The following is a 23,219-nucleotide window of genomic DNA, read 5'->3' on the forward strand; positions in this document are numbered from 1 at the left end:
AAGGCGTGGTATGCCCAGGTTGTGCGTGTAAGCTGTGCCCAGCATTGAGATGAGGCCCAAACTGATGTTCATTCCTCTCTGTGAGAGCGGCGATCATTACTATGTTCTCCAATATATACAGCAGCCACCCGAGACCAAACAAACAAGAAAGATCAGACCAATCCTTACAAAAATAAATTCCCTGTCATGCATATTTTAAATGGATGATGGTGTCTGTTACAGAATATTTAGTCTGCTTTCTCATGATAGCTATAAACCTTGAGGCTATTTGAGGGTCTGAATCACGTCCCAGTGAGGGGCCCTGGTCTCAAGCAGGTAAACAACTTCCATCCTCTGCGTGCTCGCTCTCACACTCTTGAGCTGCCAAAACAGGAAGCTTCTCCGTAAATACAAAAGCAAAACAAAATAAGGAATCCAGGAAGTGGCAGATGTGGCAGCTATTTTTTGTGATCGTTGCACATATATTTCTTATCTAGATAGGCCTTGCACCTGCAGGTTGTTTGTGCCCTTGACTGCTGTTGTGAGACTTTTCCCTGTGCCTCTGACTCAGGCACAGTAGCAGCCGTCGCTGGACTGCAGCCCGGCCAGTGCATCATCAAGGTGAACGGCATCAATGTCAGCAAAGAGAGTCATGCCAGTGTCATCGCCCATGTGACTGCGTGCAGGAAGTATCGGAGGCCCACACAGGTAGGTGGGTAGGCGGGTGGTAGAAGTCCCTGATTGATTATCTTTCAACGATTAATGCGTACAGTGTGACTCTTGAACGATTAAGAGTTAGAGAAGAAGACAGTTGTATGTATATGGTGCTTCGGCAATAATAAACCTTTTGTTTTTTTAAATCTGCTAAATCAGTATTGACCAAATGTATGTATGTTTTCTCCCTCTTGACAGATCCTTAACAATCCCTCTTACAAATGCTAGCTGCAGATTGCTTGAGCCGATGGGAGTGTGTTTCAATCCCATGGGTGTCCCTGTCTGTAAGATTGTGAAGGATCATTAAGTGACCATGATGATACAAAGGCTCAGTCTTGTCTCTTGTTTTTCTTTTATTTCTTGCCTTCCCTGAGTCTTTACTGCTCATAGCTCATTTCATATATATAAATATATAATGGTAGCATTCTGCTGCTCTTTGACCTTGGACTTGGACTGGTCAACCTTCTGTGGTAAACCATCAGAGTGAGAGAGAAAAAGCAGAATTTGTCCAGGACAGAAGGTGCAGGCTTTGGTCTGCCATCTATGAAATTTGAAAATAAAGTTGGGGGATAAATTAAATGTAAAAAATGAAGCCCCCTAGTGAATTAAGTTTGATGGCAACTTGTCCTTAATAACATGCAGAAGGGCTTTTAACAATCTCGGGAACTACTGAGTGTGTATGTATGCATGTGTGTGTGTGTGCGTGCATGCATCCTGCAGAGATTTAAAGTTTAATGACTCTTTTTAGGAGATGTGGTCAACATTAATGAAGACGTTGTAGCACCACCCTATTACTCACTCTCCGCATCTGTGCGTTTGATCTGCGGATTCAAACACCAAAGACAATGAGGCAGAAATAGCGTGTTACATGGACAGAAAGCCTACTGTGGGTTTGGGTGTGTTAAACCAATAAGACAGTCAAAAACACACGACTACTGGCTCAATGAGATTGGCATGAGTGGTTGTGAGTGGTCTTTTATCGGCCAAACCCCCCGAACCATTCTTTTGATAACATGCATTCCTATACATTTGCATCACATAGCATTGCTATAAAGAACGCTGTGTGGCAGATGGCCCTGTGTTCCAGGGACCAAGACAGCACAATGATGTATACAAAATGTTCAAAATCTGTCCCACACACATTTCCTTCTCCTGAACCTGTACCTTGTTTAAGTCTCTAAAAAAAGACATACAACATGAAGAATGTATGTATTGTATTTAAATTTATTTTTTTGCTGATTTTTTTTTTCCTGTGGTTTTTTGGTTTTAATTACAGTATTTTTGTTGTCTTTTACCCGTCATGATTCACTTATCTTTAACATGTATTGTTAATCTTTATCCTCTAAATTTCATCTTAATATACTAAGAAAAGATGTCTCTGCCCAGCTGGTGCTATCAAGCTCATAGCTTACTTTCCTTTTTAGCTAGAACATTTTTAATCATACAATTTCTCATGTCATTGCAGCAGGACACTATTAAGTGGGTGTACAACAACAGTGAAAGTGCTCAGGAAGAGGACCAGCGATCTAACCAGAAGCCCACCCCTGATGAAAACGGAGATGGCTTTGATTGCAAAGTTGAAGGTGAGACACACACACACACACACACACACATACACACGTTTGTCATACCGTTTTTGTGGGGACTGCTCATTGACATGATGCTTTCCCGAGCCTCTCACCTTTAATGGCAAACCTTAACCAAATGGCAGACCTTATCCAGGACCTAAACCAAACTTAAATTTAATTACCATGATTATAATGACCCAGATATTTTGAAGTTTTAATCGTCAAATTGAGGCTTAACCTCAAGCAAATGGTTCCCACAAGGAGGTGTGTTTCCAAGAAGTATAGCATATATCCACAAGTATAGCTATTCAAATTCACACGCACAACTTCACTAACTTATTTTCGTTAACTTTTGGGGACATTTCATTGACATACTGCAATGCTTTCCCCAGCCTCTCACCCTAAACCTGACCATAGGAAACACATGGCTAACCTCAGCCATGACTCTTAACGAAACTAATGGTCTAGTTATATTGAAGTCTTCTTATATAATTGGCGTCCCCAGTCTACTGGTGTGTATTCTGAAAAATGTCCCCAAGTTTGAGTTAAGCATTCACACTCTTACTGTACACACACACACACACACACACACAGGCATACACTGTCAAGGGAACACAAATCATCATTGAGGTTCATTTAGATGCATCGCAGACATACCTGCAACATACCTGTTCTGGTATGTTTTTTGCCGTCTACAAGTCAAGCGTAGGAACTTACGGCCCCATCTGGAGCAAGTTAGTGTGAGAACGGCTGTCCCCTTTGCCTCATCAAGTGTTAATTCACCCCACACAATTCATGGAGCTCAATGAGGGAATGAAACAGGAAAGCTTTTCCCTTCATCAAAGCAGTTCTGCTGGAGGATTTACTGCCATATTAAGTCGTCACATTAGAACAGCCTTGGTAAAGATCATTTCCGGTGGGGTGTCCATCACTCTTAGACCATTGGCCATTCACAGCAGTAACTGTCTCCTAACAGAAAACTGTTCACGTACGGTCTGTGGATTTATGGCTTATGATCAGGTTTGTCTCTTACTACAAGTCAGGTATGCTCTCTCTTCACTCAGAGGTTATAGACAAGTTCAACACTATCGCAATCATTGATGGTAAGAAGGATCACGTGAGCCTGACGGTGGACAACGTCCATTTGGAGTATGGAGTGGTGTACGAGTACGACAGCACAGCAGGCATTAAATGCAATGTGATGGAGAAGATGGTGGAACCCAAAGGATTCTTCACCCTCACAGCAAAGGTACTGAAAGAAAATGCACGACTTAGCATTTTGCCAATAATAAGTGTTCAAAATTAACCCCTGGAAACTATTATGTCAAGTTATACCCAACGCCTCATATACAGAGAAACATTCTTGGCCTTAGATATTTGCCGCTTCAAAACATATTCTACTGTATTCTGATTTATCAGTTTCACAGCCCTCAGTCTTGAGACTGGCAGACATGAAAATAATTGCCTCTGATTTGAGTAGAGATACATGTTCATGTCACCCTCCGAAAAGGTCTAGTGATGTATCTGTCTCACATGAGATGAGCCTTGTCTCAGATGACACTTAAATTCTCTGTCTGTTCTTGACATCATGAAAGCTGCTTCACATTGCAGAGGATTTTGGGACCTCAGTAGGATACACAGATACGTAAACCTTCTTCCCCAAATGTGAAGCTGAAATACTGAAAGGTGCTAATGGAACTGTTTTGACTAGCAATTGATGGCCTATACTCATATTGTTGTACACACAGACTCCCAGACTGTGACACATCATTACTCTTCTTCCTTCTTTTGTTTTTACCAATAGCAAGTCCATAGCTGGCTTGTTTTTTTCATCACTGGTGCTTTGGCCATTAGATGCTGTTTTAAGTTTCTTTGGCCTTTTTGTTTTTACTCCCATTTATTTCATTCATTTGTGCTGGAATTATTGCTATGGGGATAGAATCAATTGATTGAAAACAGTTTTAGGTTTATTTCTTTATTGAGGCCATTTTTAATTTAAGCGTCAATACATTCATCTGAGTCTGAAAGTAAAGAAACTATTGAAATAAAAGTACACCAATATAGGGATACATGTAACACTTAAATAAATATGAAATCATTTCAGATATTTTTTTTAATTTATTGGTAAGAAATGAATAACATTGAAATGTGCATTTAAAATGAATGAAAATAAATATGCAAAAACAGGAGGAAGATGCTTGAATTCCTACCGAGAAAGATGTGAGATACTAGGCAGTGACAAATTTGACTAAAACCCAAATGCAAAGTGAATGGAAAAGCTTTGAAGCTTCAAATACCCAGAAACAAGTACCTCTTGGTCGTCGTCCGCTGTTTTCAGCATCATTAGTGCACTGGCAGAACTTGGCATTGAATGTGTTTTTTTGTTTTTTTTAATTGGGTTATAATTTTAGATGTGTTTACAGCATTGGAACCCTTGACTTCATATGCTTCCTCAAATTGATTCAACTCTGCTTTCTTTCATGAAAATCCTGAAATGTGTGGGATGGAAGTTTTAAATTAATAGATTTGAAATCCATTCGGTGCCGCCAGATCTGTCGGGATTAGCTCTTGCGCGCTTTTAAAGTAATCAAAAGTTTTAGATCAGAGATAGAAGCTGCTAGATGATGTGTTGTGTTATCGCAGACCCACAAGTCTTTAGAGACGTACTGTTTCACATAAAAATCAACCAAAACAAAAGCATCCAAACCCCCTGTTGCTTCAGTCGTCGACCCAATTTCTCCAAACTAATTTGCTCCTTTAAATGAGATCTGCAGATGCTGCTGGTGTTATATATTAATGCTCTGTTTTGGCTCATTCTATTCATGCTGTTTGTATCTTCTAATAAATTGCTCATTACAGTGGAGTTAGTTCATCAACACTTTGCTTATATCATACAATGCCCCTCAAAATCTGTTTGAAAGATCAGAAGACATGTTCATATTTAAAATAGAAGACTTTTATGGCCTCTCTCCAGTTTCTCTTTTCGCCTCTCACCTCAGTCTTTGTTTGCCCTCTGCCTGAGCAGATCCTGGAGGCACTGGCACGGAATGATGACACCCTGGTGCAGATGTGCAGCAGATTGAGTTCCAGTTGTGACGTCATCTCAGAGGAGCTGCAGGTTCGCTTCAGTAGCATGTGTACTGAGAGGGTGGAGCACATCAACCGTCGCATCACCAACTACAGGAAAGTACGTTTTTGCCTGCTGTGAACAATACTGTTTTTTTTCAGTGTGTTTCAAATGATACAGAGGGAGTCTTTATTGTTGGTGTTTGCTCATGTTTTTTTGCTTTTGAGCTGTATAGTGTTGTCAAGACCGTGCTGAGACCAAAGCATAGAGAAACAATTTCACTCTACAAATGCATCCTGACTGTGAAACTAGCAGCTCGTTCTGTTTTCCAAGTCTGCTTCTTTTAAACCACCTTAGAAGGGCCAGTGTTGCCTCAGAGCAGTGTCCATGGAAGAAACATCAAGCGACGGCAAGCATGCGTGAGAAGAAGAGAGGGAAAGATCTGAATTGGCAAAAGAGTCTGTCTTGGATTAATTAGGAGTCACTTATAAATAGCTCTGCGCAGCAACAAGGACTAATGTTGTAAGATCCCTCCTGCACTGGCACATTCCATCTGGGACCCCAGGGAGCGGAGCGGAGAGGAGGGGTGAGACAGAGGGACACAGAGCGAAGTGTAGATAAAGACTTAATCAAATGTCAAGATTGAGACTGTGAGAAACAAAATATGTTATGAAACATCACGTGTGTTTGAAAAGAAATGTCTTATGTATATGATAAGACTTTTTGGAATGTTGTCTTCTCCTCCATCTGGACCATAACAGCTTGCATCGCCGTCTGAGATAACTGAAAGAAGTTGTTTGGTTTAGGTCATGACACTTGCACCTTATCTACTCTTCTGGCTGCTTTCCAAAAAACAAAAAGAAAAAAAAAACATTGTGTAGCTTCTGGCATCTGCTGTTGGATGTCCCTGACAGGATGTTGTTCCAGGAGAAAGTGCAACCACATTTGTTTTGGTTCATTGTTCCAAACATAAAGAGTGTATATAATATGTTTATGGTACAGTAAGTCTTCAGAAGAGTTTTTCTTGAGTTTTTAGTTTTATTTAAAGTGAAGTTGTTAGATATTATCATGATGATGTATTTGTGAAAGAACAGTGAGATGACGGCCCACATCCAGCTCATTATGTGGTGATTTTTTTTTTCAGTTTGCAATGGTACTGAAGAACAGGGCATGGCCCACGTTCAAACAAGCCAAAGGCAAAGTTTCGCCTCTTCACAGCAGTGACTTCTGCCCCACAAACTGTCATATCAACATGATGGAGGTGTCGTATCCGAAGACTACCACCTCACTAGGCAGTGCATTCGGAGTGCAGCTGGACAAAAGGAAAAACACGACGGAGAAAGGGGGGCGTGGTGGTGCTGAGCACGGTAAAACTGAGACACAGAGTACACCAAGTGACACAAGTTCTCATGCCTCACTTCTGTCATGGCTGCATCTACCCAGGTAAACTGAATCCCATGGTCAACATCCAGCACACCATTACCACCATGGCGGCACCCTCTGGTCACAGTTTGGGCAGAACTGAAGGTCACGGTCTGCGGTTTCTGCTCAGAGAGGAAGACCAACAAACTCTTGATGCTTACCAGAAACTTCTATACAAACTAACCACCGTCGTCAAGGAAATGGAGACTCACGCTGGTCATATTGATGAGTAAGCTGCATTTTCACTCATTGATAGCAATAGTTGGCCATATCCTATTTTTCTCCACCACTGCTGTTGTTTCTTACACGTGTCTTGTCTTGACTCTGATAATGTTATCAAGTGAAACAACAACAGCAGCAGCCGCCGACGTGCTTCATGTCACACTCAGCAAGCCCTTGCTGACTGTTTCCCGTACCAGGAGAGGAAATCTTGGATTTATTTACAAAATCTGTTCCTAGAGTGTCATTACATAAGTCCTTGGCTGACTGTTGAGGAATCTATTCAGAGGCAGTGACCTGTGATCCCTTGTCATGGAGCCACAGAGAAGAGGTCACAGCTGGCTGTCCGCTTGCTCAGTGACGTGTTTTCCAGCTGGGTTCCCTCCCTTCCTGGAGTCCTAAAACCTTCACTCGTAACTTTTTATCCCCTTTATAATTTTAGATGGAAACATATGCACGTTTCATGTGCCCATTTCATGTTTTTAAATATCTATTTCAGGGACCATAATATCAACAAGGCAAGTGAACTTTTAGGGCGCAAGATAGCTGTTGGTAGAAAACAAACTGTTAAGAATTGAACGGGTAAAGGTAAGCAAGGAACAGGAAGGTAAAACTGCCAAATAGTAAATTGGTTGCGTAGATCTGAGTACCTTTCTTTCACTGTGGCAAAAAACTTCACCTTATATGAATCACAGCACACAATCAAACCGCTAAAGCCAAAAGGTGCTGGGACAAGCTGCTAATTTATATCAGCCCTGTGATTTATTTTTTAAACAAACATTTTAATTTAATATGTTATATGTCTGTCATTTGTATAAACAATTATCTTATGCAATGAGCTCAGTTGTTTTCAACACATCCAAAATGTAATACATAACATAATAAGTCAACTTTAAACTTGATTTTTCACCAAAACGATTCTTCAATCATGGTGATTTTTTTTTTTGTTTATTTTATAGTTAGTTATTGAAGTGTGCATAGTCAAAGGGTTTTTCTAGTTAATCTCATTTTACCTTACAAACAGCTTGGCTGTAGGACTGTAGGATCAATGCATTTCTAATGTTTTTGAACTCCATTATTAGTAGAGAGATCACATCACATAACATATCTTGCTTCAATTTGTAATATCCTGCTGCTTGTCTTCCTTGGTTGTGGCATTTATCCAATCATATTGGATGGAAAAGAGTTTCATAGAATCTCATCTGAGCATAGAAGCTGGGCAGCGCCCTCCATTCAATTTTATTTTTTCCTCTCCGTTCTGCAGTTAATGCCCTTCTCTGATCAGGATGCTATTATCTTGCCTCAATAGCTTGTACCCCAAAGACCCCACACTGTGCTGCATTCTTTAAGAACCACTAGCCAATCGACGATGCTGAAGTGCTTCTCCATGGCAAAGGAATGCCACTTTAGTGTGAAAGACCATTGTGGCGTTTCCAGGAGTGGCCTGCCGTTTTGGGCATTAATTTGTCTGTCCATTGTGAAAATTCAAAAGTACCGCAATCTACAGAGAAGAGAAGAGGAAACATTTTAGCTAAATTCCATAAATAATGACCGTGATGAATCTGAAGTTTAATATGTAATATTATTAATTTTATTTTCCTCAGACCAGATAGGTCAGAGAACTAATAATAAAACAAAGGACAACAGAGCGACTGACAGCAGGAGTGACATTCAGAAATTGTCTGAATAATAATGCTTCAATGTCAGAATATGAATTCCTAATACTACGTGCAGCTTCTCATGCTGTGACCTGATATACACATGCCTGGCCCCTCCTCTCCTTCTGATGTTTTGGACTGTGGTGACATAATGGAAAATGGAAGAGGACACAAATGGAAGTTAAGCAGAAGTGTAAACGGATGCTGCGTGTCAGAGTGTGTATCAGGGAGAGATCGATAAAGGTTCTACGCAAGTGTTTATCACAGTGAATGCCAACATGTGTTTCAGCAACTGTGAAAATATCCCTCTCTGATCACGTCGTGATTGGATGCAGACCTGTATCCGGAACATGGCGAGCACTGATCTGTACTTGTTGACACAGCTGAAACCTGCTTCATGTTTAGACCTAATAATACACTGCTGATCTTAGACTGTTTGAAGATGAAGACTGCAAGATAAACTCGCTGTGTTCTTGCTCTTTCTACCTAGCTGTTTGTGCACAAAGAATTCCATTGCCTCAGTATATATATAACTTTTTGTATTTTCAGATTTGATCTTACCAAATTACTATTCTGTTTTATATTCATCCATTTTCATCTGCTCCCGTTAGCCTTCTGTCCACCATCACACACCCTCCAGCATCAGACCTGAAGACCCCAGAGAATTACATTTCCGTGGGGAGCGAGGGCGAGAAGGGGGAGCGGAATGGGAAGAAAGTGTGTTTTAATGTGGCAGGAGAGGAGCAGGAAGACTCTGGACATGACACCATCAGCAACAGAGACTCCTACAGGTAAGCCAAAGATGCTGACACTAACTGGAGGCCGGTTATCATCAATATCACTTAAGTGGCTTCCTGAAGTATGTACTTGAGACATTAGTATTGTTATGCCATCTCCTGTTAGGACTGCTGTACATAATGGGCTTTTCCCATTATGTAACAGTTCTTATCTTATCAGTTTTTTTTTACGTTGCGTTTGCTGGGTTAAATAATGTCAGAATTTCATCTGGTACCAAACCACTCTGATGTCACCTTTAACAGAATTGAATGAATTTAGTGTGTAGTCTTGTGTCCTATGTGCTAAAATAGAGCAATTAAAATACAGAATGCCATCATTTATTGGCTCCTTGACAAGGCACAGCTCAATGTGTTGGGCAGTTGAACGATTGAGTTTTAAAGCGTAGCATTTTAACTGTTGCTCTGGAGTTTATCCTACTTAGTATCTTGATCGTTTAATAACTAAAATTCCTTTTTGCTTCATTACGTGTCAATCAATTAAAATCAATTCTCTATTCTTATACCATGACGTTATTTATAATTTGAGATGTTTCCCACGGTGTCAGAAGATGTCTCCACGACTCACATTCCAATACATATTTCTGTCGAAAAAGTAGTCTCCAAATAAAAAGTCTTGGATCACTGAGTACAGGCTTGTCAAACACAATATTTAATTTTAATCAGATAAAATTTGTCGAGACCGCAATTAAAGAGGGTGAGAGGTTTCAATGATATTTCTATTCTTGGTTAAGTAAAGGCATTACAGAAAGTGAAATGAAGTTGAAACCTGTTGACCTGCCTATCTTATTTTGATCGAACGCTTTCTTTTTCACTCCAAATGAACTGCCTGTTTTGTTGAACTTGTTTTTTCATATATATACCTCCTCTCTAGATTTTTTTTTTATTATTTTGGATTTGCTGTGCAGTTGTTGTGCTGTGTTAATGTTATTATGAATTGGCACAAGTAAATTCAAATCCATTCCCCTGACATTGTAAATCATTTTTTCTACTTCCACTGCCCAGTGACTGCAACAGCAACAGGAACTCCATCGCCTCCTTCACCAGCATCTGCAGCAGCCACTGCAGCTCCTATGTGCACAGTGACGAGTTGGACTCTGGTAACTTGAGCCATCGCTTTAATCAAGTCAATGCACTCGGGTAGACAGTGGTTAGTCAGCGTCCCTATGATGAGATTCTCACATAATGCCAAACAGTTTTGACAGTGGTGGGATTTGAGTGCTAGAATTTCAAATTGTGGCTTCATGCAATCCAGAATATTGAACATGATTGGATGTGACAGATGTTTAGCTACACGTCTCAGCTGGGTTTGTTTTGGCACAGCTGTATATCCTGTCAGATATCCTTTCCCTTGGTCTCTGAGAATGTCTTTGTTACAAGCTGATCATCCAGAACAACATGCATATACCACATGTCTGTTTCAAATTATAGCGAAGTTCCTCTCGTGAGCCGTAGAATAATATTGACACACTTATCTGCTCTGCAGGAGATGAGATGCCTTCCAGTGTGTGGCTGTCTCATGATAAGCAGAAGAGGCTCCACGGCTTCCTGGAACATCTGTTCAGCCAGGTGAGGAGGCTAATGTGATTGAGAATTCTTCAGTTTCTCAGGTCTATTCAACGATTCATTGCTTTTATTATCCCCCGTAAAACCTGTCGTAAACTGAGCTCCACATTTGGCTGCTTCTTCTGTGGTGGTGGGCCTGCCTTTGAAACATATTTGATGAATATGATTCTAATAATAATCTAATATATGAGGAGTTACATTTCTTCCCAGCAATGTTTGGTCTCAGCCTGGGTTACTGATTCATGGGCATCGAACCACACTGGGGTTTGCAGTGTAGGTTAAGACGTCTCTAGTTGTAATCCGGACCATCACCTCTAACAGGAAAAGGAATGCATTGGGATTTGTGTCACCCAAAAGTTAAATGAATGCATGAATTTATTTTCCTTCAAGTAAACATTTTATGCAGACTGAAGCACAAGGAAGTGCTGAAGTGGACCAGTAAAACATGCATTGTCTTGAATGCCCAGCTTGAATATGTGAAACAGTAATGGCAGATGTCTGCTGCTCTCTGCAGGGCGATACAAATGTGCTGCTTCACTGATGCAATAAAAAAAAAGTGGTTTAGTTTGGGAGAGGAGTAAGTGGTTTAATTTTGCAATAAGTACTTTTATGTGCACTATTGGTCTGAGATTTATTGTGGAGCGGTTTTGCATCCAATAGAAGAACTTTAGCTGAGTGAGTTTCACAAGGCTTGTGCATTAAAGTGTGAGGCTTAAGCAGTTGCTCACATTGGTCAAACTGTTTTCGCCTCATATTTTTTTCCTGGCTAAGTGGGGAACCATGTAAGTATCAGGACTTGACCTTTGTACCTCCCGCAGGTGGACTCCATCAGCAGTGTGCTGCGAGGGCCAGTTGTCGCCCGAGCTTTTGAGCAGACCAAATGCTTCTCACCTGGCAGAGGATTACAGGGTAAAACAGCCTTTCGATCAATACACCCTCATTTCTGCTGCTGTGGAACATTTCCTGTGAGGATTCTAGTTATCTGGTGTGTAGTTGCCGCTTTATGGACCTCGCAGGACTGCACAGTTCGGAGAAAGCAAAGTGTGGATTACCTTCACAGACGGGTCGACTTGGGAAAATAAAGCACAGGTTGAAAATGTCACATCCGCCTGCGCAAGGAGCCTTAAGCTTCCTGTTGTGATGAATGTGTGCGCCTGTGCCTGAGTGCTCATGTGATAACACAGATGTTAGAGAAGGAGCTGAATTCCAGAACCCTTTAAGTGCCCCAGCAATTAATAAAACCCATCTGTATTAGTTTAGAACTGTAGTCATAAACACTACTTTCCGTTTTGTGACTTTTTTTGCTCACACATAATTACAGATAAATGCTTTATTTTACAGTCATGTGCTTGTCCCAACCTTCATGATCTCAAATGCAAATGAGGTTTCTCTTTTAATTGCCTGTCTTCAGTTGCATCAAAAAGTGCTTGATCTTTGCAAAAAAGAAGGTCTGCCTTCTTGGCTGTGTCTATATGTGCGCACGTCGACGCCTATGTTTCTGTGTGAGCGCCCCCAGGAGGGATGTGAAGGCCTTGATCAGCCCTGATCCGTCTCAGCTCCACTAATGTGTGTGACTGATAAGAAGGAAAACAGGATTATCTAACCAATGAAGCATTCCTGCATCTGATCTCTTACTCCGCCTGTCACCTCCACCTCCTCCTCATAACTCCTTCAGAAACAAACACTCACAAACCCCCTGGAAGCATTAACTGTTAATCCAAGAGAACAGATCTTCTTCAAAGCAAATCTCTGAGTTTTATGCAGATTTAAAACAAATTACATGATAGATTAAAAAAAAGCCCCATGCTATAATGCTCTTTCAAGACCAGAAGTATCTTCTTGGTTTGTCTTCCTGATGGGTCTGTTCTCGACATCTCATCGCTTGGTTCTAGATTTTCAGCAGGAGATGGAGCCCAAAGTGAGCTACACCAAAAGGCTGCGTCTTCATGTGAAGCAGGATCCCTGGAACCTTCCCAACAGTGTTCAGGCCCTCACACAGGCCATCACTAAATCTGTGGAAGGTCAGTGTGTTTTACAGCTGGTGCCAACACATTGGTTTCATACTTTCACACACAGAAACATTTAACATTGTTCTGGGGAATGCGTCACCGTCTGGGATACTTGTTTCTCTTGACCAGTCCTGCAGGGAAACGACCATCTAACTTTTGGCCACTGAAATAGTTCTGGTCTCAATCATGATCTAGAAATAGATCCGTTGGACACGTCCAGTTTAAGAATTCTGGGAGTGGGTTATGAAATGTGATGTGTTTATTGGCTGATCCAAACGAACTTTGGATGACTGGAGGACTCTCGGAAAGACTGTTGTTTATAACCCAGGTTCTAATTTAATGCGTGCTCTGGCCTGCCATCTTCAGCTTTTTGTCATCATGAAGTGTCATGTTTCATCTAAACCATGCGCTGTATTGATATAAACAGAACCTGAATGATGTTGGTATCTTTTACTGTGGCTGTTTTTCACCATGGTGTACCATGCTATAAGGTGGTGATAAATAATAATTGTGGATGCAAAAGCAATGAAGTCCAATGAAGAAAAATGATGGGGGATGTTTTCTAACTGGTTGTGATAGTTTTTATTCCACCAATTTGTTTTCAGAGGTGAAGGCACGGTTGCTGCTGGTCCTGTTGCAGTACACAGGTACGTTCAGCCACTGTGAAATATAGATGTATAGAGTTGTGTAGGCCCCCATGAATAATTCTAAATGTGGTGTGTGTCTTATTGAGCTTGCACAAGTCCCCAATTTGACCACTTGGCATACAAAGAACACCAGAGCTTTATTCACAGCTAGCTGTAGAGGTTGTTTCGAAAGTGTAAACCTATAATGCTATGTACTTCCTATTACAATGTTAGGAATAATTTTACTACTATGACTAACATCAGTTGACTCTTCAAAACACTGTCGCAATAGCAAAACTATAAATATCATAGAAGAAAAAGCCAAGAGAGTCATGGACTGACACATGAGCGATGGGCATTGTCTTGTGAAAGTCATGAGTCATTATTCAGCACCAGGGCTCAACATTGTGGACATAATTTCATAACTCTATATCCATGTCAGATATCTCAATGTCAACGTGGTACCACAGTACTGCATGGTACTATGTACTGTTTGGTTTCTTTTTTTAAATTATTACATTATATAGCAAAAGGAGGTGAAGTCAATATCGACATGATAAGGTCTCATAGAACGCTTCTAAAATCTAATGTTAATATTTCCTTTAAGCTTCACTGCAGGTTCAAATTAAGCAATCTACTTTTCGAACTTTTTCAGATTGAATTTTGTGTTATCTGTTAGTCTTTTCTTCAGCTGCACTGTGCCTCCTGGAAGTCAATTTTCTCACTTGTCACATCCTGCCATCGGTTCTCTTCCAGACTCAGAGATCCAGTTGAGACGTGACATGGTCTTCTCACAATCTCTGGTTGCAGCTGTGTGTGCTTTCTCAGAGCACCTACTCGCCGTTCTCAACCAGGTTTGTGTCCCTCTGCGACTTTAAAGCAATACAAATGTGATGTTTATTGGAGCATGAATACCACTGGGCTCTCCACATTTTTGTTTTCTTTTCAGTTTTATAATACAAGCAGAGAGGTGGATCAGGAAACACAAGAGCTTCAGGAGGCCCAGGATGCAGGGAGGCGATGGCTCGAGCAAATAGCCAGCGCTGGTCTACTCTTCCACTTCCAGTCTCTCCTCTCTCCCAATCTGGTGAGCGCACACTGAACCTCATTGCATCTGTTGTAATATCTGTATACCCAGTCTGTGCTCACACAGATGGACATCTGCAGCGCACAGTTTGTTTACACACAGACACTGCTAAGTTTCCCATAATGTGTGATGCTAACTACGTTGCCCTACAGGCTTAATGGTGGAATATTAGCATTTTTGTTTTCTTCCCGGCAAAACTGGAGCACTGCACGATTTGCATCTCAAGCAGATGAAAAAGAGACTCAATATATTGAAACAGTATTTGAGCTTGGATTTACAAACTCGATGTTGTATTGTATGTAAATACTTTCATAATACTGCTACAGCCATGTGTAATTACATTCAATTTTTATATAATGTTAGCTTTTGCCTCCTCAAAAAATTAACTCGCTTCCCTCTCCTCTTCTCTTCTTTTGGCTTCTCCCTTATGGGGTCGCCACAGTGAATCATCTTCCTCCATCTCACCCTGTGCTCTGCTTCCTCTTCTTTCAAACCTACAAACCTCATGTCCTCCTTCACCACCTCCATCAATCTCCTCTTTGGCCTTCCTCTCCACCTTCTGCCTGGCAGCTCCAACCTCAACATCTTCCTACCAATGTACTAGCTATCTCTCCTCTGTACATATCCAAACAATATCAATCTAGCCTCTCTGACTTGTGCTGTCCCTCTAATCTACTGCTTCCTGATCCTGTCCGTCCTGCTCACTCCCAGAGAGAAGCTCAGCATCTTCATCTCTGCTACCTGCAGCTCTGCCTCCTGTCTTTTCCACAGTGCCACTGTTTCCAAACCATACAACACTGCTGGCCTCACCACCCTTTTGGACACCTTCCCTTTCATCCTTGCCGACACCCTTTTGTCACACATCACACCTGACACTTTTCTCCAATTATTCCATCCTGCCTGCGCCGTTTCTTCACCTCTTTGTCACACTCTCCATCTCCCTGGACAGCTGAGTCCAAGTACAGTACTTAAAATCCCCCACCTTCTTTATCTCTGCATCCTGTAACTCCACCTGTCCACTTGGGGCCCTGTCATTCACACACATGTATTCTGTCTTGGCTAACATTCATTCCTCAACTGTCTTACCTCTGATACCTTGATTTATGAGGGATGAAGCAAATAAGGCCATGAGTAGGACATGCGTGACTTGGATGGATGTGGTTGATAGGCAGGGCTGATGAAAGACTTGCTGTGGTAAACAGATTGAGGTGTCAAATATTGATATAAAGACATAAATACAAACCATCTGAAGATATTGAGATCAAGATTTAGCTTCCACATTATGCATCATTTGTCGTCTTAGAATTTTCTTGGTAGTTCCTGGGCACGAATCCCCGTTTAGTCTAGTCAAGTGAAACATCTGAGATGATTTTGGCTCTTCATCTCCCCAACCGTTATTGTCTCCTTTTATTTGGAGCCGGATGCAGAGCCTGATATTTGGCAGGGTGTTTATAGAGAGGATCATTTATTCAGGTGGGGGTATAAACCCGGGTCAGGTTCCCTTTCCTGCTTTGTCTCATACTGTCAGTCCTGGATGTGTTTTTGTGTCTCTTTTCTTTGTCATGGCTTTGTACACTTGTTTCTCTGTGAAACATCAGCAGCTCCCAGCATAAGCAAGAAGATCCAGTTAAATCCCTGCGCGCTTCTATTCAGGGAGACAAGAAAAAGACTGCTTGAAATTAGGATTTGACTTTTGTTTTTGCACATTTCAGTTTCAGCAAGAAACAGCAAACACATCTTGATTTTAAAATTTGACGGTACTCGTGGTTTGAATTGTTTATTTCAAAACAGGCTCTAATCCTCTTCTGCTGTTGCTTTGTTTGTACATCTGCATGTGATGCTTAGAGAGAGAGAGAGAGGAAGAAGGAGAGACGGGGAATCATGTTCTTTGATGCAATAGAAGGCAGAGCATCAGAAGCCATTATTACTGATGAAACCAGCAGGATCGTCAGCTTTTGGTGTGAGGAACCTACATGCTTTTTAATTGGACACCAATTAGTTTTCACCATTAAAATCTGCCTGAAACGCAGAACGTCAATTCATCCACCTTGCCATCTGTTCTTGCTCAGAGAGAGTCTTGTGTCAGTATATGGAGCGGTTGGTCACCACCTGCTGCCGAATCAGCACTTTCACTCAATGATAGACTAGTTCAATAAGAAGCGTGTGGTTTGCCGTTAACATGTCTCTGTGTATTTGTTTCTGTAATTCTGTTTTCTACTAGCAACAATATTTACGTGTATTAATTAAGATTACATTGAGTGTTCCTCTCTAAATTGGGAGATAACAACATCGTTAAGGTGATTTATTCTGCTATTTCTAGCCTCCTCCAGTGGATATTCAAACCTGATTGGGTTTCTCTCCGGATGAATTCCGCCGCTGCAGAAAGATACGAGCCTTTCCCTCGTTTCATTAATGCTGACTGCACCAGCTTGCTGACACAGTGGTATAATTTAGCAAGATTGGCTCTATAGATTTACGTGTTCTGAGTGAGAAGGTCAATGGCTTTGACTCGGTAAAGCAATCCCTAATTATTATGCCTATAAATGCTTTTCAATAGGATGCACTCTGGGGCAGACCACTGCATACAGAGGGTGGTTTTTTTTTTCTTATTCAGATCTAATTCTGCTTCTGCTTCGACTGACTTTGCAGACGGATGAGCAAGCCATGTTGGAGGACACTCAGGTGGCGCTGTCTGACTTGGAAAAGGTGACTTTCCACTTCCAGCAGTTTGAAGGAGAACCCCTCGTGGCCAGTGAGTACAGAAGCTGCATTCTTCTTCAGGGTGGTTTTTACTTAATAACTTAATATTCGTATGCTAACGTTTTCCTCTCCGCTCTTCTCATTAGACATGCCCATTTCGTATCAGGTGGAAGGCACTCGCCAGACCTTGAAGATTTGCTTTTACCTTGAGAGCTCTTACTTCTCTCTGCTGCCCCTTCGACTGAAAAGTGGAGGCAGCATCAAAATCTACCCAGTGCTCTTCACACAAGGTAAGTGATGATGAAAGGGGACATTAAAAGCATTTTTTTTGCATAGTTCATTAACTTTAAATCAAAGTTTCAATGTGTGGTGAGGCGAGGCTCCAAATATGATTTTTGGCTTTCACACTGAATACTGGTTAGGGTTCATTTCTCACGCACAAAATAGTCTCTTCTGTGTTTTTGATGTGCTGCCACAATTCCATGAATTGTAAGAACATTCAACTTTTTCCAAAATACACAGCAAGGCTACATTATTGGAATAAAGAATACAGTTTGCACGTTAAACTTCAAATGCAAAACATAAAATATATTGGATGAAAGTATTGAAGTTCAATAATTATGGACTTCATTATCAAATACAACAATCAGTCTCACACAGAGAATGTTATTGTTTAATATTTTTTTATTGTTTTACAAGTTTAATTGTCAATGTCAATAGCATAGCAACAATATACAGTATATAATAACAACCCAACATACTGTCAAGAACATTATTTAGAATCACCTCAGAGGCACTGAAAAGGCTCAAAAACATGTTAAAAGCAATGTGTTGATAACATTGTCCTTTAGGTTACATTTTGAACAGATGCATAATGTACCATTAATTGTGAGTTAACTCAGCTTTAGTGTGAAAAATTGAGATAAAAAATTGACAGCCAATTTTATTAGAAATAAAACTCTACTTAACAAGGGAAAGATGTTGCACTTTCAAATTTACAGTCTTAAAAAAGGGATGTAAAATCTTTTCTAATTCTGGTTTTGCCATTTTCATTGACAAACCTCACATGCAACACATAACTCACATGTGCCAACAGTCATTGTAGACGTAAAGCCATTATATTTTTTCCATGCTAAATTCTCTCTATTTTAAAACCTCTGTGGGTCACACTGCCTTCTGAAAAAGGCAGATCACTGACCTTAGTAGTAAAGCCTGAAATTCACTGCCTTGGATCTTCCAATGTCTCTTAAAAAGGAAGTTTGGAAGTTCTGTGGTTTCCATTTAGATCTCTGCATTTTAACCATTCAGCCACTGACTGATGCCTGTTGCCGCCGACAAGATTGTGTTGTAAATATGAAAACTAGTTGAAATTAGGCATGTCAGTTAGTTCAACAGTCCTGTTGCAATAGAAAAAGGGACAAAAACACTCTCTCATAGAACATTTTCAGAATTCTGCGGCCAAATAACTTAAATAAACCTACACAACCTGTCCATAACCTTAGTAATAGAAGGGTTAATAGTTTTGATATTCAAACTATATTCTTTTATTTCTCCTCTCCAGCACTGGAAAGCATGGAAGGCTACTACTACAGAGACAATGTGTCAGTGGAAGAGTACCAAGCTCAGATAAATGCTGCGTCACTGGATAAGGTCAAACAGTACTACAAGAAGTTACGGTAGGTAGCACACAGGCGACACTGAGGTGGGAAACCTATATTTCAAGAAGGCCTGTCTGCCAGTTACACTTGGCTTCCAGGGCTCAGCAGGCCATCAAGGTGATTGGGTGAGAGGACCTCTGCGGGCATGTTTTATTATTGCTCTGGAAAACACCCAGCAGGGCCGCGGTGATTGGAGGAGAGAGCACAGCGTGTTGTCAATGCTGAGGCAGATATGTCGTACAGTTGCTGCCTCCTCTCTTGTTGTCCAGATGTTGGACATTTAATGAGAAAAATGCAAAAAGTTGTTGAAGAAGAGATGTCTTTATTTGAGTCTGGTTTTCTGCATGGAGGACAATGTGCTCATTATTTTTCAGTATCTTTTATGCAGACTGGTGTTCAGTGTGTGTTGGAGTGATAGTCTTACACAATCAGAGTAGTCAAGGCAAAAATTGTTGTGACAGTTTTGATTTGTTACATTGTTTGTGAACTATTTTTGTTTTTGGAATGTAGCTGATGTGCAGCTGCCAGTGAGCTAACAGCAATCTGTTGTGCAATTTGTTGTTGATTTAGATGTGAAATTGAGTTGTGAAATGCAGCTTGACTGGATTATACCTGCCCACGTATAACTGATGATCACACTTGATCCTCTGTGAAAAGGACACCAAATTTCATGATAAAAAATGAGGTTGATCTCATTTTATGATGAAAACCATATGGCTTAATGGAGGGACTCGCTCATGCTCCATTTGTAACCCTCATCGGGCTCGTGGCGGGGAGTCGGCCGTCACTTCAGCTTCTGCGCAACATCTGCTGCTGGTTGTTCGGATAATTAAGCCCAGAACAAAACTTCATCTTGGTATTAAGAGACAATGAGCTAAAGGGGTTGAAGCATTTATTCTCCACATCAGTGAAACTCCTTTGTTGTCAAACTTGGATGGGGTCCAGATTGTTTTCTACAGTGTTTTGCATGGTCTGAAGCTTTGTTATGTGATGTGTTTTTCCATCTTTAGTAGGGGTGTGACTCAATTAAGAGAAATCAATCTTATTTATGATGTGGTTTTAGAATGAATTAATGGAACTTATTCACATTTCAATTTTTGGCAGCAGAATGTTGTGTTCTTTGGTTCGATGAATAATTTTTCTCCATAGATAATTCAGGGTAATTCATATCTTTAAGTTTTTTTTTCATGACCGTCCCTTTCTCAAAGTTTCTGTGAATAATATTCTGACAAGGACTGAGCAATGACCTTATTTTGTATTGTCTATTGTCTGTGTTTGTGGACTTTTACTGATGAGATGAATAAATCTCAAAATGTGATTTAGAAGAAAACAATTCCATATTCTACCCTCTGGGCCAAACAAACTGTTTTGCAACATTTTTATAATCAATTCAGCGTGGTTAAAGACAGTGTGTGTGTGAGTTATAAGCGCATAATTCACTTCTGTACATGCAACTTGTACTAACAAAAGCACTAAGACAGCGGAGCCACCAGTGGTAATGTGCTGCAGATGTCAGACATCCGATAGAGTGGACGTGGAAATACCTCCTGCCTTCCAGAACGACTGGAAACAGAGCAGATTCAAGCTCTTGCTAACGGTGTCTAGCGAAAACTGAAACCATAACTACGTCCTTCATGTTACTGAAATTGTGAATGAAGTTTGTCTCTTAAGAGAAATAACTGTTTTGCAGAGTTGACTGCATGTCAGAGTTGATACACCAGGTGGTCCCATCATAGGGAAAAAACTATTCTGATTACCACCATTGAGTCCTAAGTCATGTGTCTAAATGTGTTTTGGTGACTTCGCACTTAGAAAAGCATAACTTGCAAGTATTATTTAATATTTATTAAGGATGGTGTTTAGATGTCAGCTAAACAAACTCACCAAGCGGAGATATGGGAGAAGGGAAGGATGAATTAATGAGCTACTTCAATGGTTGACCCAAACAATTGTGACCATTGTGTTCCATGTGATTGGTCTCTGAAACATTACGTCACTTGTGCTACTGTGGCAGGTTGAATTTCCCCACTGTGGAACGAATAAAAGACATCTAATCTACCATATATTCCAGACTACAGAGCACCCCAGATTATTAGCCCACCTAAATTTAAGAATTGAAACAGTTCATACATGAGCAGTAGCGGTCTATAAGCCTCAGGTGCAGTGCTGCTGTCTGCGCCGTAGAAAGGTCAGTGGTGCACCCAGCTTAAAAATGTATGAGGATCACTTCTAAACTTGTTTGGAAAAAACGGGGTCCAGCAAGAAGACTGACTCACGAAACAAACTGGGCATTGTTCTGAACTGGAATCATCAACTCCTCACATCTTTTATTGACATTAAAGCGCTCAAAATGCACTGTTTTCGCCTGTGTGTCCAAAGTCATGTCTGGTACCACAGCCGGTCTTAGCTGCTGCTTCTCTTCTCCGGTCTTCCAGGGGAAGAGACAAAAACAGCGCATTTTGAGCGCTTTAAGGTTGATAAAACGCCTGTAATTTCATCAATTTGATGAGACGAGACTTAATATTTTGGCAGCATGATCCTCTTTAGCCTGTAAAAATCCATATATTCACCATGTTGCATGAGCCACAAGGTTCAGACTGTGAGAAAAACAATAGCCGCATATAATCCAGAAATTACGGTGAGTAAAAAATATAACTCATGTGGGACAAAAGTGGTTAAATCTGTAAGCTGCATTCCCCCCTGAATCTGTACAACGTGCATTGGTAACTTCAAAAAGGCTACATTCATTGTTAGTAAAACAAACATTTCAAGTGAAGCTAAAACACCATTTTCTTTTCAAATAAACCTTTCCCGAGTGATTACTTGGTTGTAAATTGCCAGGCTGAACTCATCACTTTTGCTGTGGCGTTGTAAACATCACTATCTAAATATCATTTTTTAATTCAACACTGCTGGTGATTCATTCATGCGAATAATTGGTGAACACTAACAAAATGTCAACAGACAACTTTCTCCAGACACACGATTCTTCGCTCCCACCTAGAACATTCTCCGGTGACTCTTGTGGTAAAGTAAATATTCCCAGCTAGTTTTGGACAGGAGCTGGATATAATATCTTACTCTGCAGCAGCACCAGTTGTTTTCATTCGGCGGCTGCCTTGTGGGTGTGTATGCACTGACCACAGACTCGGCTGTGATGTCACTGCTCTCTTCGTGGCAGCATTTTAACCTCAGGCACGTCGTTATCCTTGGAGCCCGGCCACGGGAGCGTGGGTTAAACCCACACCACGGTCTGGAGCCAGAGGCTGAGTGACATATCACGCAACAGTGAACTGAGTGAACTGCAGGTCATGATAGACCCCCGTTTAAAACACCAGGTTTAGGTGTCCAAATAAAATAATTTAACGACACACGGAGCATCCTACTGTTTCATGGCACCTGTGGGTTTGGTTGTATTCATTTATGGGGTAGAAACCAGCTCATAATGTTTAGGGTTACCTGACTCCCTGCCAGGAAACACAGACTCTCTAAGTGGACTCTCTGGGTGTGCTTGTCACACCGCATTTTATAACCAAAGCACAAAATAAAAATGCGCTCATGCTGATTCGTTCAGGTTTAATCTTACACCCAGCATCAAATTTAACAAAGAATTAAGAGAAAACATGAGAAACTGCTGCAAACAATTGGCTCAATGATATGAGCCGATTCACCAGTTCAGTGAGCAAATCACCCGGGTGTCATTTTGATGCAGTAACTCTGACTGGTGGGTCAAAACATTCGGATACCAATGTTCACATGGCATCGCTCCATGCCTAGAAATGGTCCCCATTTCCCCCTCACTTGTGCAGAGTTTTCCATAGCTCTCGTGTATGTTGGAGCAAGAATGCTATCTTCCTAGCAATAACCACATGGGGCATTCTCCTAGCGTAACTTAAACTGAATTCATCAGCAGCAGCAGAAAGTAGTGATGCAATCCTCAAACTGTCAAGTTGACATGAAGTGAATTATTCTTGTGGCCTCCCTGTATTCTGTATGACATCATTTTGTATGTATTCTTTCTGTATAATATTTAGAGGTTGTAAATTAAACTGGAGATGTTTGTTATTTACATCGATAAATAACGCCAACTCACTCACATCCCAACTCAAAACCCACTTTTTCAGAATGGCTTTTGAAAACTGACTGTAAACT

General features: G+C 40.9%; 1 protein-coding gene across 3 annotated transcripts in view; it reads left to right on the forward strand.

The window, feature by feature from the left end:
* Positions 1-23,219, forward strand: part of prex2 (phosphatidylinositol-3,4,5-trisphosphate-dependent Rac exchange factor 2) — an 86,243-nt gene that overhangs the window by 43,098 nt on the left and 19,926 nt on the right. For all 3 annotated transcript variants that reach the window (XM_053860290.1, XM_053860291.1, XM_053860292.1), the window contains 17 exons: positions 551-687; positions 2,159-2,276; positions 3,326-3,510; positions 5,287-5,448; positions 6,473-6,695; positions 6,772-6,979; positions 9,239-9,418; positions 10,427-10,521; positions 10,908-10,990; positions 11,806-11,896; positions 12,880-13,008; positions 13,602-13,643; positions 14,379-14,476; positions 14,572-14,709; positions 17,359-17,461; positions 17,556-17,699; positions 18,971-19,085. In XM_053860290.1, the coding sequence (XP_053716265.1) occupies positions 551-687; positions 2,159-2,276; positions 3,326-3,510; positions 5,287-5,448; positions 6,473-6,695; positions 6,772-6,979; positions 9,239-9,418; positions 10,427-10,521; positions 10,908-10,990; positions 11,806-11,896; positions 12,880-13,008; positions 13,602-13,643; positions 14,379-14,476; positions 14,572-14,709; positions 17,359-17,461; positions 17,556-17,699; positions 18,971-19,085 (2,251 nt within the window). The remainder of the gene's footprint in view (positions 1-550; positions 688-2,158; positions 2,277-3,325; positions 3,511-5,286; positions 5,449-6,472; positions 6,696-6,771; positions 6,980-9,238; positions 9,419-10,426; positions 10,522-10,907; positions 10,991-11,805; positions 11,897-12,879; positions 13,009-13,601; positions 13,644-14,378; positions 14,477-14,571; positions 14,710-17,358; positions 17,462-17,555; positions 17,700-18,970; positions 19,086-23,219) is intronic.

Source organism: Synchiropus splendidus, chromosome 3, assembly GCF_027744825.2.
Source record: "Synchiropus splendidus isolate RoL2022-P1 chromosome 3, RoL_Sspl_1.0, whole genome shotgun sequence".
Lineage (NCBI taxonomy): Eukaryota > Metazoa > Chordata > Actinopteri > Syngnathiformes > Callionymidae > Synchiropus > Synchiropus splendidus.